Below are 18,203 nucleotides of genomic sequence, written 5' to 3'. Positions count from 1 at the left end.
TATTGTGTTTTTTGGGTGAATTTTTTTTTTCTATTATAAATCTGATGAACTATTTGTAGCGATATATTATATATTATATGTTGACCCCAACCGAAAAGTGTTTAATTGGGTATTTATATCTATATATCGATATATTATATCGAGCTTTTCTCTTGAATATATGTATGTCCCAACCAAAAATGATGTTACGATATTCTTAATGGAGTCATGAGAAAATGCGATTAAAATGTTTTAAGTTTAATGAAAAACAAAAGAAAATACATGACATATTAGAAGTGACACCCGGACACAAAATCAGACTCGCTTGTGGGGTATCCTTGGGTCGCTTTATTACTGGGAATTCCCCAGTGGATGGGGTGGCCCGGTTGACTTGGTTTAATGTTCGCCTTTCTGTGGCAACTAACTGACGACCGCCTCGGCAACGTCATCATCATCCCCATTACACACCACCCACCACCCACCAACCACCACCCCCACCTTCGTCATCATCATCATCGTTCAATGCTCGTTTTATTACAGTGGAGTGCTGCTGGCGTCGACGTCGCTGCCTCTGCTGCCCCACAAAGTAAAAAAAAAAACAACAAAAAAAGAAAAAGGAAAGAGAAAAATCCAATGTGCGCCCGCAAAAGCAAATAAAAGTTTATCATTTGGGGAAGCCCTGCGCTTTCATAGACTTGGATTGAGTGTGTGTATGTGTGTGTGTGTGTGTGTGTTGTTCATGTATTTGGGTGATGAAGAGGTTTGCCAACACACACCAGCACACAAACATGCTTTTTTTCCAGCTGCAAACTTTTCCCTTAATTTCTTGTTTTATTTTTTTTCTGTTTTTGATTACCTTATATATACGTATATTTTCTCTCTGTGTGGCAGGTCCTTTTCGCTACAGGTATGGGGTTTTATTTTGGTTTAAACTCATAGGTAAAGTTGGGGCCTGGATTTCGTTTGCGTTTATTTATTTTCCTTTTATTTTCGTTTCCTTGTTTTCCTCTCTGTTATTTTTTTTGGGTCTTTTGTTGCTTTTCTTTCTGCCATGACCTTTTTAGTGTACGGAGGTGGAGGGGTCGGTGGGCGGCTAAAATGGCAGCAGAGAGAATTTTCTGGGCGTGGCTGCCCACAACAGTTGCTTAAAAGGCGTCCCCGGAAAAGTTGGAGTGGAGTGTTTGTTTACGGCTATGATATGGCTATGGCCCCAAAAACACAAAAAAAGGGGGGTAGGCAACCCAATTTGGCAGAATGGGTAAACTGTGACTCAGGAAATTGTATTCGTTTAGGAATTGTTGCGTGCCTGGCGGCAGATTTTTATAAAATATATTAGCTTAGCCAAGGTTAGTTAAGGGATAATGTCAGGAGATTGTGCGGAAAGTGTTACAAAGTTTATAAAATATAAATGAAGTATATTAAATATGCACTCCTTAAAATCTTGTACATTTTTTATAGATATAATATATAAATATAATTTATGAAAGATATTTAGTAGCATCAATTGAAAATGATTTGAATAAGTCCTCAAAGTTTTATGTTGAAACAAAAATTAAAATATAGTAAGACCATAATAGTTTATATATCATTATCAACCCTTCACAAAGGCTTATATTATTATCCTAATTTTAATTCAAGCCAAATATAGCTTGGCTTAAGGAACCTTATTCCGCATTTCAAACGGAATCAGAGCAATCAACAAATGGAAACGGACTCCATTATGGCCACACCTAGACCTACATAGGCTGTTACCTAGCACTTAAGGACTCCAACCCCAAAACCCCTTTCCTCCTTTCCCAACAAAATGAAACCAACCCCTCTGAAAGGCAAAAACTACGCAAACTAAAAGGCTTTCCTTTTTTTTCCTTGTTTTATTCATTCGAAATGGAAATGGAATGCGAACGGGCCAAAAGCAAAGTTGCCAAAGGGATACGGAAACAAAGGTAGCGATGGAATGAAAATACTCTGTAATAAAAGTGCGGGGAAATGCCAGCCGCAGGGAGTGGGTGGGATTTCCTCGACCCACCACTCCATACATTCCAACTCCCCAACCGACTCCCCCGCCATAAATTATCCACACAATGTCCCAGAGCCAAGGCAAAGGCGATGCGAACACAGTGCCGAGAACCCTGAGCAAAGTCTATTTTAATTTTGACGTTGTTAGACGGAGGCGAAAAGAGATTACAGCGGCGAAGTCACTGGCAACGCAAAGGCAAAGGCAAAAGACAAAGGCAAAGACAAAGCCAAAGCCAGCTTAAGTGTACCAGCCCAACTCCCCAACCTCAAAGCTCAGACTCAAGACTCAAGACCTAAGACTCAAGACCCATGCCCATACTCGTGGCCAAACCAAACTCAAAACCGAACCGAAACCCATCGGCAGCAGCTTAAAGTCAAGGCGTAGCCAAGTGAGACGCTAGCTCTTTGAACATGTAGGCGCAACATGCTACAGTGGCGGCTCTAGGTAACTTCCTACTTAACCCTTCTTTAAATAAATATATTAACTTAATCTCTAATAGAAAGCGAAGCAGATAATAGGAAAAACATTTATTCATTTTTTTTTGACTGGTAACTCCCAAACTTTGTTGTAACCTTATTTAAAGAAGAGATATTCTTTAAATGTGTATAACATTAGTTTAACAATGCTGATAGTAATGGTAATGGTAATCGTAAGACTTTTTTAATGTTTCTATTATAAAAATTAAGTTTAATTCCAGAAATACTTTTATTCTAAAAAAGATTTCAGTTTATCTTCAAATTAGTTTATTACTTAGAGCAATGCTAAGTTAATTTAAAATAATTTAAATAAAATCGAGTACTACATTACTGCATAAAATTACTAATAAATAATTATAGTAATAATAAAGCTTAATTTGAAAAATATTATTTCTGGTACATTTAAAATTTGGAATTTAGTACTTTTAAAAAAAGCTTTGGCAGAAATTAAAATCGCCCCCACTTTATGAGGTATTAAATGCTGGGAATGTACACTGTATCCGCCCAACGAGAAATACTTGGCATATATCAAAAGCCAGGCACACTTGTATCTCATTTGGCCAAAGTATCTGAGCGGAGGATGGCGAAGGGCGGGCAGGGGGGCAACCAACAAAGTATCTGGCTTTTTAATAGGTTCAAACTGTAGCATGAGTAACAGCAGCCGAGCAACTTGACTAACAGGCCGCGTGACGCAAAGTATCTGTGACTGAGACTACGACTGTGGATGCCCAAGTATCTTTCAGATGGTACACACAAAAAAGCATTGAGAGAAATTATAGATTTTCAAGTTAAAAATGATCAAATAATTTTGCAATTATATTTATCTTGTTACTTATAATTTTGACATTAGAATAACTTAATTTTAAAATTTATTATTAAAATTACAAAATCTATATTATCGAGTATTATCTTGATATTTGGCAATTGTTGCTTCAATATAAAATAAAAGTATCTTTCCTTATTTCTGTGCTGTGTATCTTGTATCTTTGTATCTGTGAGATGCCTGTTGAGCGGGTGAGCAGCGCAAAAGTTCATGACGCTGGCTGAGCTTGATTTTCAGGCCATTTTACATGGGGAGACTCCAACTGGCTGGCAAACAAGCTGCCTTGTTTGCGTCTGTTTTATGTTTTTCTGTTTTCTGCTTTTTCGTTTCTGGCATTGCCTCTTTCTTTTGCCCATTTCGTTTGTGTTTTTGTTTTTCTTTTGTTTGCCGCGAGTATGTGTTTGTATATGTGTATGTGTATGTGTCTGTTTGTTTGTTTGTTTGCCTTTTGTGTGCGCTGGGGGATTACGTAAGGGAATCCCCAACATTTTGCAGAGCGCGCGCCAACGCAACTGAAATGAAATGATAAGAGGGGGTGGTGGTTGGGCGGTGTGCGAGAGGGGCGTGGGCGCAATGCAATGAAAAGTGACTACTGACGCTGTTGTTTCATGTTTTATGCATGCTCTCCCTCTCCCACCAACGCTCTTCCATCTCGCTCGTTGTGCAAGTGTGTAAAGCAGTCGTGGCACAAATAATAATGCAAAAATGTATCTTATAGATACAGATACGGGCAAAGGTTTCAAGTGGGGGCGTGGCTGAATACTATTTCCTTAATTATATTTTTTCCTTTGAGCCACGACAACAAAAATCGCTGCACTTGATGAGATTCTTTTGCCTTGAAGTGTGGGCGAAAAGCAAGGGCTGGTAGATAGGGATATTAGTGTCTTGCCATATGGCAGCTGTAAAACTCGACGTCCTTGAGTAGTGGGTGGAAAATTCAAGAACTAGGTTGGTACTTTTTCAGAGCTTACATCCATTTTTCTTTTTATTGTAAGCCCTAAGTCAAACAATTTTTTAGAAAATAAAAAACAAATCTTTTTTTCTTGTATTAGTTAGTGGTGGTGGCCTTGCAAAGAAGACTTGTTTCAGAGTTGGCCCTTAACAGTCTTCATTTGATATTGGCATATTTATGTGAACTTTACACAAAACATTGTTTGCCCTGAAAAGTTTCTAACTATGGAAGTAAATAGGGATAGTAGTAAAGTGCTAGGTGTCAGACCGACGAAATCTCAGATGTTGTAAGATGTGAACTTTTAGTCAGCTTTGTTCTTCGAACATTTTAGAAAGTTTACTAGAACAGCTGGAAATCCTTGAGATGTAAACGGAAATTCCCGGAATTTCGCTGGCACTCTTTCGCGAAAATTTTTGATTTAAATAATTAACAAGAAAATCTACTTACTGCCTCGACCGCTGCCCTTGCGTCGCGCCATTTTTCTGCTTATAAGTTGGTATCCTGCTTTGCGCTTTTCCTTGTCCCTTGGTGTCCTTTTACATGGGACAATTGCTGAAAATTGGGATCCTTGCGCTTGACTGATGTATATTTAATCAGAGGCCGCCCACCTGGCACGCCCACTTTGCGACACTGGTTTGTTTGTATGGCACAACTACAACAACAACTGCGACTGCGACTATGAATGCTTTGTAAGCATGTACGTGTGTCAGCGTCCTTGACGCACACAATGACAAACGTCCTTGTTTGTCCGAAAGTGTGTGTATGTGTGTGTGAGTGTGGGTGTGTGTATGAGTGGGTGTGTGGCCTGGTTCCCGGTTCGCTGGTATTTGCCCACTAGACAAATAGAGGAGCCATGTCCAAGTCGCCAAGTCCTTATCCTGATATGCCGTTAGCCTGTCGACCTGGTGGAGATTGCAACCCGCTGGCTGGCATCCTTGCGGCTATCCTTCCAATTCCTCTGTATCCTTGATTGCTGTAAATGTGCTATATAAATCCATATATTGGGTATTCCCTTGGTTCGTTGTAAATACTAGGAAATGTTTATTGGTTTTTTGATATGCCCGTTTTTGGATTTGTGTTCCCTTGTTTTATTGGTTTGCTCAATTTGATTTGTATTACTATTTGCCGACCGTGCGTATACGCGATATTCGAAACTAATTTGCGCGCGCGGCAAATTCTTTCAAAAAACAATATCCCTTATCAACTAATCACTTTTTATTTTTCTTGATTCGTTTGAAATACGCTTTATATGGCCTGTGCTGATCTATTTATAAAATACACGGCATGTATTCACCATGCGTTGCGTTGCGATTTGATTTGAATTTGTTGCTGGCTTTTTTGCGCATTTACCGAGAACTGCGAGAAGCGCGCGAAAAACGAGAGGCGTGCGTCGACGTCGGCGCTCACGGACAAACAGAGCCAGCGAAAATCCGTTAGGCCCCCAAAACACAAAACATGAAACACAACGAGAGCGCTGTGGGGTCTCCCCACTCGAAATGAGCTCTCTTGCGACGCGAAAATGAGCAATACAAAGAGCGGGGATACGGGCTTTCAATTCGTTCTGCTTTCCGTTTCAATTAAACGCTTCGTCTTCAACTTTTCTGTTTACCTTTTTTTTTTGTTGATTTTCTCGCTTGCAGAGCGAGTCTAAGAGAAACGGATATTTAGGCTAAGAGAAACGCCTTATCAATGGGCTTAAATGCATATTTGTAGGAGCTTTTGATAAGATTTAACTCTTAAGCTTAATGCTTCCTAAGATATTGAAACCAAAAGTCTTATTAGTTTTACTCATTAAAATATATTAATTTTATCCACGTAATTGATAACCAAGGTCGAAAACTTGTTTATGCCTATAAGTATGCAATAGTAAAACAAAAATGGTAAAAATTTCTAAATCGGCAAACGAGTGAAAATGGGAAACATCTTTAAATGTTTAAATTCAAGGCAACTGCTTAGCTGTTCTTTTTAAGAAACACACGTAAGGCTAGATGAAAATAATAAGCTTTCTGGCAGCAGCTGGAACTAACCCATCCCAACCACTATCCCAAAAGCACCAAAACCCTGTCATATATGAATAATTAATAATCAATATAAATAAATCATAATTGATGCCCTCACCCCTTTAGCCCTTAACCGTTTGTACCTAACTTAGCCTAAAGTAACCCAATATTTTATATTAAATATTGATGATTAATAAAAGCAGAAATATTTAAATAAGTCGACATTTCTCTAATTATTTTATTTTAGTCTAGTTTATTTTTATTAATATTTTTATTAAAGCTTGCATATAGCTCAAGGAAGATGATTTCGTACAATATAACATTTTTGATTTCAGTTTAATTATTTCTAGAAAATAACAAGTCTTTCTTTTAACTTAATATTATTGGTATGTTAAATATTTAAAGAACACTTTTAAAATTGGCCAGAATCAAATTTTACAAATTTCTTGTTACTTCTCTTTTAAGACATACCCTTCGAAACCAGTTTTAGAGACTTTAACTGCACCCCACATTTCAAACTTTTTGATAACTCGTGATTTAAACGGATGGGTTTCACCGAAACCAAATAAATAAAGGTGTCCAAAGCAATGAGACGGCCATTATTGTCTTCGGACCATTTCAGCCAGACACTCTGGGCCCAGTCAAAAGCTGTTCAAGCCGTAACGCATGGTGTCGAAGGGCTGAAATAATGCGTCGTCAAAGGAAATTAAGGCGAGAATAAGAAAAAATCTGAAAACATGGGAGGTGTCAAGTGTATGGAACTCTGACTGGCAGCTGTGAGAATTCTCAACCAGCGTGACAAGCGAAAGGCGTGGCCTTGAGCCTCGTTTTCCGTTCCTTCACCTAAAACACAACACCACCCACTTTAATTTATTTCCATTTGAGAAGCGTTGTGGCTTGCTTCGATGGTTTTCAATAAAATGTTCCTTTCTTTTTTGTAGAAATTTTACAAATCATTTATATTTATTAAAACTGCACACAAGCTCACCCTAATCACATCACTCATACTTATGCTTAGAGTTACCCCACACACCCACTACATAGTACATTCCTTTGTCAATGAAGAGTAATATATGTATTATGCCGAAAACAGCTGGTCTTTGTTTACGCGTTTATTTTATTTTTTGCGCAGGCGTTGTTTGCCGGCTAGAAAACCATCCAGTTTCAGTTCCAGTTCGAAAGTAGTTCGAAAACTGGAAGGAGGGGAAATTCGATGTGCCGAGCACTTTGGCGCCAAATCATAATCGTCCGACGGAATTTCACTCGCAGTCGGCAAAATACAGAGCGCGTGAAAGGATCACAATGCGGATAAAATATTGCGGATCATATATATAGACCAACTGTAAGTCAGTGAAAAAAAAAATAAATAACAAAAACAAACTGAGCTGTTTGTGTATTCAATTATAAAAGTGCTTAAGTGGCGAAGTGTAAACAAATACATTCCAAACAAATAATCTCAAGGAATACAACGCAAATGTGAGTGTGATACGAATAATTTTCATCTATTATCCGAATTTAAAAATCATTTATATTAATTGACTCGAAAAAAGAAAAACAAAAGCAATTAGTGGTATACAATTTAAAAACATATAAAAACAATTTTATTGTTTCTTCCAATTAATTTCATTAATAAAAATACTCTATTTCTTTTTGTCGTAATTAAATGTCTATGTAAGTCATTTTAAATGAAAAACTAATGTAATTCAAAAAAATTGGTTGTAGTTTTATCACAAAAAGTCAAAAAACTGTGTGCTTCCAAGAATCGTGTTTTGTTTACTTTATACGTTATAACCAATTACATTTTGTCGACCCTTTTTTGGGGCGTAATTGGCTTCTTGGTATAATTTGTTTTGGGTCGTTTTGGTTAAACAATTAACGGGTTCAGGATAATGTTTTATTCCTTATTTGCCAATAATTAACTGGACTTTTTGTAATGCCAATATGTTCTTTGTTGCTCATCTCAATTTATTTGTTGTTTCCTATATTTACATTTTATTATTTTTAATTCAAATACATATTTAAATAAAACTAAAACCTTAGTTCTGAAACATTTAACAATTACTTAAAGATTGTTTAAAAAAAATTGAAAAACAGCGACGTTATATTTATTATTTATTTATTTTCCGATTTCCTGTGGGAGCATGATGTAGTCTTCTGACCCGGCTCGAAACTATATTCTTACTGCAATAAAATTACAAATTTTGGGAAAGTTTTATGCAGCTAGCTTAACAATTCGTTTGCGTGGTTGCAGAATTTCATATTGCCAAGGCGTTCTCTGCGTATATTAATTGCGATGACAGATGACATGTTAATCAAGAGAACCAAAAAAAAAAATTTTAAAAAACAGAACAGCCGCATTCCTTCATTTATTCTTGAATTGTTATACTCAAATAATATGATTTAAAGATGAAGGCAAGCAAATTATATTGCGCGTTTCTTTACGATAGTTCTGTTGTTAAAATTGTTATAAGCCTATTGATTTATTCAAGAAAAAAATATAAAGCTATAAATTTTTCCTAAAAAAGGAACAAAGGATATTATATAAAGTAATTTGAGTGAACGAAAACTTTTTGTATCTAACAGTAGCTCTTTCATAGTAAAATGGAAGAAAGGTTTTTAAGGCGATTATGTGATACACCTGGAGAAAATGTTTCTATTCACAAAAGATTCATTACACAGGCCAACGGAAGTTTTTTGCAATCCCAAGCGCATATTGTTATAATATATTAGACTTTTCTAAGCATAGTTTCCCACTGCAGTCCATCAGCTCTTGTATTTGCGCTATTTTTAATTTAAGAAAATCAGTTATTTTCTTTAGTTTGATAATATCTTTATGAATGGTCAACCGACCATGTTTTTCGATGTGTAACAATATTAAAGAGCCAATAAGAACTTTGAATTGACATTTATACCAGCAACAATTCGCAGGAAACGTTGTACATTTTAGTGCATAAAGAGATAGGCATTGTTTGAAATGCCCAATATGCCTTTTATGAATGCACACAAAATATTTGCGGATGTCCGAAGGCGCATTGCCAAAGGGTCCCAAACCGCAAATGCGTTGTGAAATGTTCTGTATTTAATTGATCATATGCATAATTTATGAAGACTTCTTGGTGTGGGCGTTCGATGCTCTGGGCTATTTGTGTTAGTGTCTTCGACCAAGTTTTGGGCCACAAGGGTAACTCAGCCGAACACGAAATATCAATCTAAGGGCGGAAATCGCACAACAATAGGAAACTGATGCCCAGACCGCACCACCCATTAAGCCCTTACCCACAAACCTAAACCATACTCTGAGCAGAGGATACATGGATCACAGTTCATGTGGCTGGTGGCTGGTGGTTGCTTGTGGAATGCCTAAGTTGTATTTATTGCGAGTGCGAGTGCGAGTTGTGGCGCCTTCATTGTGGGCACATCAAAGCAACACGCTCTGGACATAAAAGAATAAATTAAACGTGGATAAAAAGTAGCCCCGAAAAACACGCAATTCGGAAATGGAAAATGGTATGGTGTGGTATAGTATTTTTTTAACACATAATGGCGTCAGCATCTCGCACATCGCAAACGCAAAGATACCAGCATGAGGAGACATCTCTGCTGGGTATTTTTTAATATGTCGAGTCTAACGGCACGGCATGCGGCATTTTAATAATGCATAAAGTAGCAGGCTGTCCAGGAAACTGCTTCTCCTGTCTAATGTCCATCCACAGAGTTCATTATCTCAAATTACCGGGGGCAGCGTCTAAATTAAATACATAATGTTTGCTTGCATGACGCTTGTACTTACACCATTGACCCGCGCTGTCCACCGAAATAAATCCCAATTTATGTGCCTTAAATTTGGGCATTAGACATCGGACAGGGAAAAATTAATACCGTTGGTAGCTGGGAGTTAATTAGCCACGCCGCAAGGACTTAAAGTTCCCTTCAGTTTCGATGATTGGTTTCCGTCATCGGAATTCTTTGCCCGAACAAAGGCCAGCGAAGGGATTTGTCTCATTAGTAGGCTTCCTGCTGTGCTGTGGCACTTAACTTTGGTGAACTTACGAAATGGCAGCAGTGAGTAATCAGTTTTACGGCTGTGCAAATTGCTTTCATTAAAACATTGAATAACTTGTGTAGTAATTGTTTGTAGACATTTCGAGGAATTGATTTTCAACAAAGTTTGTGACTTCATTATCAAACCCATTAGCTTGACAATAGTGTTCCACAGCGAATCTCTTACCTATTTGAAGGCTTAAATTGCGTGTAATCAATTCCCTTTTGAAATGCCAATGAGTTGGAATAGAAGAATTTTCTTTGATTCGCACACTGCTGAAAGGAAAGGGTTGCGTTGTCATGCTTACCCATCGTATTATAGTCGTTGCTTTGCTCTTGGATATTGTCCTTGCTATTCATCAAGCTAGTTTACTAATTGAAGATGCTGTGGCGTTAACTAAAAATAAATGCTTGAATTATTGAAATTAAAAACATAGATTGCTATCTTTCCGGTCTAACTGGTTAAATGAAAATCTTGTTTGCTCTTCCGAGGAACACTTAGCATCTCATTCTTTGATACGACTGAATGCTTTGCAACCAGGCGTTGAGTGCGATGAGTAAACAATAAACAATTTTCGAGGTTTTCTCCAGATGTCTGTGTACATAAGAGCAAGCAGGCAACCAAACCACCCACTACCCATCCCATACACCCACTCGGCGTTGCCAAAACAATACGAACACATACATAGTAGGGTATCTATGTACATCCTCACGAATTCCGGAGTGTTTTCCTTCGAGCCTCCGCAACGCGTGCCGTTTTTCCCTGGCATTTTTTTGCTATGCTGGTCCAGTTGATGCCCAAAGTTTTACTCTCCACTGATTTTCTGTACTTTGGGCAATTCTTTAAGGTTGAAGGTTAATTTATGGATATGTCGAAAGATTTGGCATTGTTCAACTTCCCTCTGCCAGCCAATTTACCTGAGTCGGGAATACAAAAAAAAATAAACACAAATTAATGTTCTTTCTAGAAAAAAATGATTGAAATAACTGATACCTATTTTTTAGCAAAAAAAATTAATATGGTTGCGTTATTTGCCGTTTGCAAATTAAATTAAAAATACACCATGGAACAGATACACAACCAATAGTGTGATATTTCTAGCGGAAACCTGATCACACTGTATTTGTCTATTGGTACGTAAGGTACACAAAATTTTAATAAATTATTAAATAATCCATAATTGTGTTTGAAAAAATATATCTCGAATTAATTTCCGGATGGGCTTAAAATTTTGAGGTTAATCGCAGAAATGAATCCATCTGATGTATTATTAAAATCCCTGAATTGGATACACCCCGTGATATCTCTTTTTGAATATTTAAACATAAAAGTGGTTTGCACCCAATTTCAGACCAGCAATTTTATTTATTGTCCATTTTAGATGCGCACCTTTTGGCAAAGGGCCTCAGGTGGTGGCTTTTGAACTTTATATTGCGTTTATTTATTGTTTTTGTCGTTTTCACTTTATTCAATTGCTGGTTTTTTTTCACCGATGAATTTTTTCCGTTTTTTTTTTTTGTTGCGTGTTGGCATTCATTAGCGTCGAATGTCTAGCCGTCTGACGTTTGCATATAAATTGTCTAATGGGGCCAGAGGGCATTGATAATTGTACTTTATGGCAAGAGGATTTCTTTTGCCGATTCCCTTTATTTTCCGAGTGATAATTTTATTTTATTTAAGAAGAGGGAATTTCAGAGGGTGAAGTGTTTGCTTGGGGCCACAAAAAGGACATTACCGAATGACCATTACTCAGCATAAAAATAAAATGAGAAAAACTTGACTACCAATCCTCCGCCCAAAGTCAATTGGCCAGCTTTCCCCATCTCATTGAATTGACTTTTCAGCTTGGACCCATCACTTCATGCCACCAATGCGATTCATTGGCAGAGTGTTGGAATTAGGGCCAATGCCATTTGTCGGTCTCAATTCGTATACGCAGTATGAGCGTTAAAAGTTTTCGAGACCCAAATCACATTGAATGCCTGTCATCGCGGCATTACTCAAAACTCAGCCAAACAAAGAGGTTCACTTAGGTCGGACGAGCTCAGTCCGCTCCTTTCCATAATTCCATCCTTGGGTTCATAGTTTGCATCACTTCATTTGAGTCGAACATTTGCTGTTTTTTTTTTTACGACCGTGTAGCTGGATATGTTTAGGGTGGCATTAAAGGCAACGTGACGGAAATTTGAAATTTTAAGCTAAAAGGATACAAAAAGGGACGGAATGTGAAAATATCACTACACGACTCCAACAGGCAGATGTTGATTTTTCCAATACCCTTGAAAGTTCGGATAGTGCCAATAGTTTATTACTATGTATTTTACAAGTTTTTGCTAATAACGATACTATACTATTTAATTTTAATAGCATATGTAATAAATGTTAAGTTCCTTACCTTTTTGCCTATATAAAATATGTAGGTGAAATGGAAGTGGAAATGGAAATACCTGGCTATTGCCCGAACCTTGAAATGTCATTTATAGTTTATGCTTCTGTTATTATTTTAATCACTTTGCTTAAGTTTTAATTTGATATGATAACCTTATACAGACTTTTATTTATAGTGCCACAACTTGAAGCTTTATCTTTGAAAAAGTGTTTAAACAAAAAGTTCCTCTTACCATTTAGTGAAGGGGATTTATGTGGAAAAAAAAACCAAAACATTTTTTTTTCCAAGGCAACAGTACGTATGAGTGATATAGTTTGAGTCCAATGAGCTTACCCTATGAAGCATTTATTTTGCACATTTTATAATGTACATACACAGACCACACCATTGCACATACACAGCTTTCTCCGGTATTTAATTTAAAGAATTTCCTGGGTTTTACTCAGTAAAACGCAACAAATTTTTGAGTACGAAAAACATGTAAAGTTTCCTCCGCATTATAAAGAGCAAAGTACTTCCTCAACAGAAATCTGCTCTTTTTGGTTTCACCAACTTTTTATACCCAAATAATAATCTTAATCGTATTTGCAAAAGAAAAAAAAAGGTTTCTCACTTTATTTATAAATTTCATGACAGGAAAACTTAGAAACTTGTGCGGTTGAGAAACCACCTCAGATTTAGCAATTAATAAGTTTTTCAAGTAAATAACAGCTTGCGTCTTACTTTGAAGAGTTGTTATTGGTAGGAAATTATGCATAATAGTTAGCGCCAAGCAATGTGGGTATTTTGCAAATACCGGAGCACTTAAAAACTAAAAGCGAAAACTTAAAGTGAATCGAAAGGCGTGGCTAGACTGAATGCGTTTCTTTGTAAATAAAAATTAGTTACATATTTAATAGCCACTATTTTTGTTGTTTTACAAAGTTTTCGTGTCCCAAACAAACTTTTTTGACATAAGCAGGAGCCCATTAATTTCTGAATTTGTTAAGAGTTCTGACGAACAAGTCGTTTGTTTAGCAGCTAACGAAGCTCAAACGACGTTCCCATGTCTGCAGAAGAGCTGTACCCTTGGACCCATTTTGCAGAATCAATTTCGTCTATGTGGGTGGGCCTAATGTGCACGTGCCTTTTGCTGCTGACCGGGATCCACCATGGCTGTTGTTCTAATTGAATGGAATCATTCGACAGTATGCAGGGTTTGTTGTTTCCAATGAAGATAAATGGCCAGAGTTCATGCAAAAATTTGCACAATTTACGTTGAAAACGGTTGGTTGTAGCTCCGAATGATTTACAATTGATGTGTATTCTCAGTGAAAAAGCAATTTTTCCCGTTTGGCTGAAGTTTTAAATTGTTCAGCTCGAGCCATTTTTCTTTTCTTTCTTATTTTGGCAAGCAGATGTTGAATGAAATTTAAAAATGTTTAAATTTTGACTACCAAGAGTTTCTTGGTTCTTATTTGTTGTTAAAATATGCACAAGTATCTTGTTTAAAGATAAACTTAGGCTTTAGGCTGCAAAACATACCTTCCATTTCAGACTTAACTGGTCAATAGCTCGGTCCATAGCTCACAGCCACGAATGTAAGCGCAATTCCAATTTATATTGATGTCTGCAGCAGAAAAGTGCAAAAACAAACTGAGAAAAACTCTGGTAAAAGAAGAATTGGCAGGCTGTCCAGGATACGCTATTTATTGTGTTTTTCTTGCCCAAATTTGTATCATGTTTACTAAACTTTTACGAGTCATGTTGGCATAAATGTGAACTGCTGACCATACTATATTTTTATTCAACCATGTTTGTGCTTTGTTTGTTCCTTTGTTGTTATTTGCTGTCCTACGAGCTCTGGTTTTTAATTACAGCCAATGGGGCTGAGGCTTTTTGTCTGCCGCCTTATACACAACACCTGAAAATTCATTAACAGCTACATGTTTGCATCGAGATAAAAAATTGAATATTTGTTTCACCCATGACAACTCTCTGCGGAATTGGTTGCCCTTTAGTGTTTGCCAACCCAGAAAAAACTGGTTCAACAAGGTTTTACAGAGCTCTAAGTTGGCTTAAAACGGATAGAAATTTTGCATTTCTTTTCCATAAGTTTTGCAAGTAAGTAATAAAAAGCTTATGATTATATTCGCACGGACATCAAGCTTAAAAATGCCTGAACTCTTAAACTTAATTGAAAATTTCATGTAGTTCATAATAAAGTTTAATTAAATGTCATTTTAAATCTAATATTTTTCAAAATTATTGAAATTTATTAATATTATATCATGCAATTTAAAATTCATTGCTTATAATATTATGATTTAATATTAAATTTAAATATTACACATAAATTATTATATTTTTAGTGTTCAATAATTTTATCAGTGTAGTTCCTATTTGATTTTGCATATTATATAGGTTAAATATGGTTGAAAATTTTATTAAGTTTTTAATTCGATCAATTGCGAAATAAGTCAAATGGAAAAGTCCACATGCCGCAATGGATGAAAATCAAAGTGAAAAATATTTAATGTACAAAATATTTGGACTTACCAAGTTTTTGTTACCAGTGTAATTGGGGTATGTTACATGGGGTGCGATTACCATTTAAGTCGAAAAGGATTAAATAAAGAAACCATTATGAATAGAACGTTCTTAGCACCACATGTTTAAACTAAGTCCTAACACATGCCGTTTGAGCTGATTGTGAGATGAAAAATTAACATTTCATGTTTAATAAACTGAACTGAATAGAACGTTCTTAGCAACGAACTGCAAACTGGGATAATTGCTGCTAGTATTTTTAGATGCCCTTATTGGCAGCTCAAGTCGATTAAAATCAGAAGTCAAATGGCAAACTTTAAAACTTTGGCTTCGACCAGATTTAACCTTCCGTAGGAGGGCAAAAACTTGGAGGACCTGAACTTGGGCCAAAGTCATTAGAACTTCGGAGAAATTGTATCTTGAGCAATTAATTAGGGAAATTCAAGTGTTGTCCCGAAATGAACCATAATGTGTTTAGTGTAAAAGTTGCCACTCGGCGATTTATTATTTACCCGAATTCAAATCGACAAAGTTTTGACCAACCACGTGCCACGAGTTGCTTTAAAAGTTTTTATTTTTCGAAAAAAATACAAAATTTCCCGTCAGTTTGAATTTGGCTCTCTTGGCGTGCGGTAGAGATTTTGCTCAGTGCTTTTATTTAAAAACACAGACATTTGCATATAGAAAGAAACAAATAAACTGTCATTCATAGGCAATTATAGTATGTAGTATGTGTTGGCGATCTGTCTGCTTGTATTTTAAATTTATAAAATATTGCCCCGCGTTTTGACGGCACAAGGGAAATGACATGGAAAATAAATAAATAAACATAGCTTTTAGCATATCAAGTGATTGCTTATACAAGTGTTGAATAATAGCAGAAATTGAGAAATAAATTTCAGTTTTATTTTTGCCTTAACGGCTGAATGGGTTTGCTATTTTTGAAATTCCGTTTCCCCTTAAGCAATCAACTTAGTTGGGTGCAAAACATTTTCGTTGAGTAATTGTAAACAAATTTTAAAATACTATCATCCAATTTAGTTTACTATGTATAAAGGAGGAAAGGAATGTTTAGATCAATCTGTATTTTTGCGTATATATTACCAACGCCGTTGGTGAGTTCAACGGTATGAGAAATTTTAAGATAAAGCACTAAATATTTGTTTATATTAAAAACAAAAATATTGCTAAATTTATTGGATAAATGCATAAAAAGTTGAATTATGTTGAACTCGTAAAAAATAATTAAAATCCAGATAGCTCCCAAGATACATTTAACGCACAATTGAATAATTTTCATAAATTGATGCCAATTTTTAGTTTTAAAATATAAATAGTTCATCAGAAGGAAATTGGGAAGCACTTCCCTATGTTTTCATCTGAATATTGATGTTAAAGATGTTTTTTTTTTGTCCAAGAAGCTTCTAACGTAATTGCATGAAAATGCGTTGGCTTTTCGGCTTATCTTTTGGGCCCTGTCTAAATTGAAAAGTTGTGTATTCACCTAGTCCTTTTAAGCTCACCACATACGTTAAAATAGAAAGGTAACGAATGTAAGAGGCTTCAGTGAAAAGAAGCTAATGGTATTAAGAATACCACTACCTGGTTTGTGGTGGTGCACATTTCTTTGTTTAAGCAATTCCCTTGCAGCTACTTTTTAATTTGAGCAAGTTGGCTCAGGTTGTAGCCCCAAAACTAAGGCGAAATCCCCATTGAGCCACAGAAAAGCGCACCGAGTGAACACTTGAACATAATGAAATGAAATAAAATTAACATCGCAAAGCTTTGAGTGCTGTCGAAGTCCGTGATGATGATATAGGGGTGGCGGATTGTAAACAGAAAAGTTGGCAACTTTTGCAGGGCCAAGGACCTCGCGTTTGCTCCTTTCAAACGATCTGCATCGTTTGCATAATTTTTTTATTTTCATGGCAAACTAACAAAGTGGGTTACGAGTTCCGTTGAATTTTCTCAAAGCCTGCTATGTTGGTACACCAAGTAATCTCTGGCCTGAAGGCAAAGCGTGCAGCTGCTTTAAATATTTATCTGCCTTCTTAACAACCCTCTAAATGAAGTCTATGTGATCATTTGACTGTTATGATTGCTTGCCAGGCAACTTGGCAGACAAAGTACACAAAATGTCAACTTGCTGTCTGATTTAATTAAGCCTAATTAGACTTACCCTTGAACGCCTCAAAGCAGCCAGCCAGTGCAGCTGATTAAGTTTAATGAGTTTTTCCAGCAATTTCCACTTGACACGCTGCATTTCCCAGAAAATCGCTTAGGACATGACAAAGGCAGCCAACTAACATGTAACCCTATTCAGGCTTTAATTTGGCATTAGCTTTCGCGCAATAAAAGACGGGGAGCTGGATGAATTGGCAAAAGGTTGGCTTAACAAAGAGGCAAATGCCACCCCGGCTTGTCTAACACGCAATTGTTAATCCATGGAGTTGGGCTTTTATACAGCCTTGTTATTTATTGCGTCTCCTTGAAAACACCTTTAATTTGATCATGACTTTACGCATTTTTTGGCTTTGTTGTAACTTGACGGATTACTTGCAACGTAATCGATTATAACTTCAAAAGGCGAAATCTCCTTTCAAAAATCTTTGGTTGTTTATTCAGTAAAAAATAATCTTGAGCTGGAAAAGCAAAACACAAATTTATTATAGACTTTACGTTAAAATGGTACGTAATATGTAAACAAATTTACCTTTTCATTTTTAATATTTGCTTATTTTTTAATCTGTAAAAAACCATCCGATGTTGGTTCTGTTGATTTTATTTGTTTATTAAGTCTTTCCGTATTAGATACTGAAAAATGTTGCGTTTGATTTAAACGTTTAAATAGCGAAGAAACATTTTTGATATACGCCATACTTTAAAATTGGATTAAACTTGGAGTTTTAATCCGTTTTCAGAAAAAAATACAGGCTAAGCACGCCAAACATTTTTCCGCTGAATTTAATTGCCGACTAGGTACAAGGTTTGTTTTT

At 36.3% G+C, this 18,203-nt stretch overlaps 2 protein-coding genes across 6 annotated transcripts in view; one reads left to right on the top strand and one right to left on the bottom strand.

Annotated features, from left to right (window-relative positions):
• The window catches only part of LOC108144351, a 46,608-nt gene extending 40,959 nt beyond the window's left edge, over positions 1–5,649 (bottom strand). Inside the window, exon 1 of the mRNA XM_017269100.2 lies at positions 4,695–5,649. Within this exon, the coding sequence (XP_017124589.1) occupies positions 4,695–4,725 (31 nt within the window). The 5' untranslated portion in view covers positions 4,726–5,649. The remainder of the gene's footprint in view (positions 1–4,694) is intronic.
• A 1,874-nt stretch (positions 5,650–7,523) lies between these two features.
• Positions 7,524–18,203, top strand: part of LOC108144584 (G-protein coupled receptor dmsr-1) — a 37,366-nt gene continuing 26,686 nt past the window's right edge. For 4 of the 5 annotated variants that reach the window (XM_041707347.1, XM_017269579.2, XM_017269581.2 and 1 more), the window contains exon 1: positions 7,524–7,723. The gene's annotated coding sequence lies outside the window, so the exon portion shown is untranslated. The remainder of the gene's footprint in view (positions 7,724–18,203) is intronic. The other variant, XM_017269580.2, reaches the window with a different exon arrangement.

Source organism: Drosophila elegans, unplaced genomic scaffold (genome assembly GCF_018152505.1).
Source record: "Drosophila elegans isolate 14027-0461.03 unplaced genomic scaffold, ASM1815250v1 contig_183, whole genome shotgun sequence".
Lineage (NCBI taxonomy): Eukaryota > Metazoa > Arthropoda > Insecta > Diptera > Drosophilidae > Drosophila > Drosophila elegans.
The sequence above is the reverse complement of the archived record's forward strand: the minus strand, read 5'-3'. Positions and strand labels throughout refer to the sequence as shown.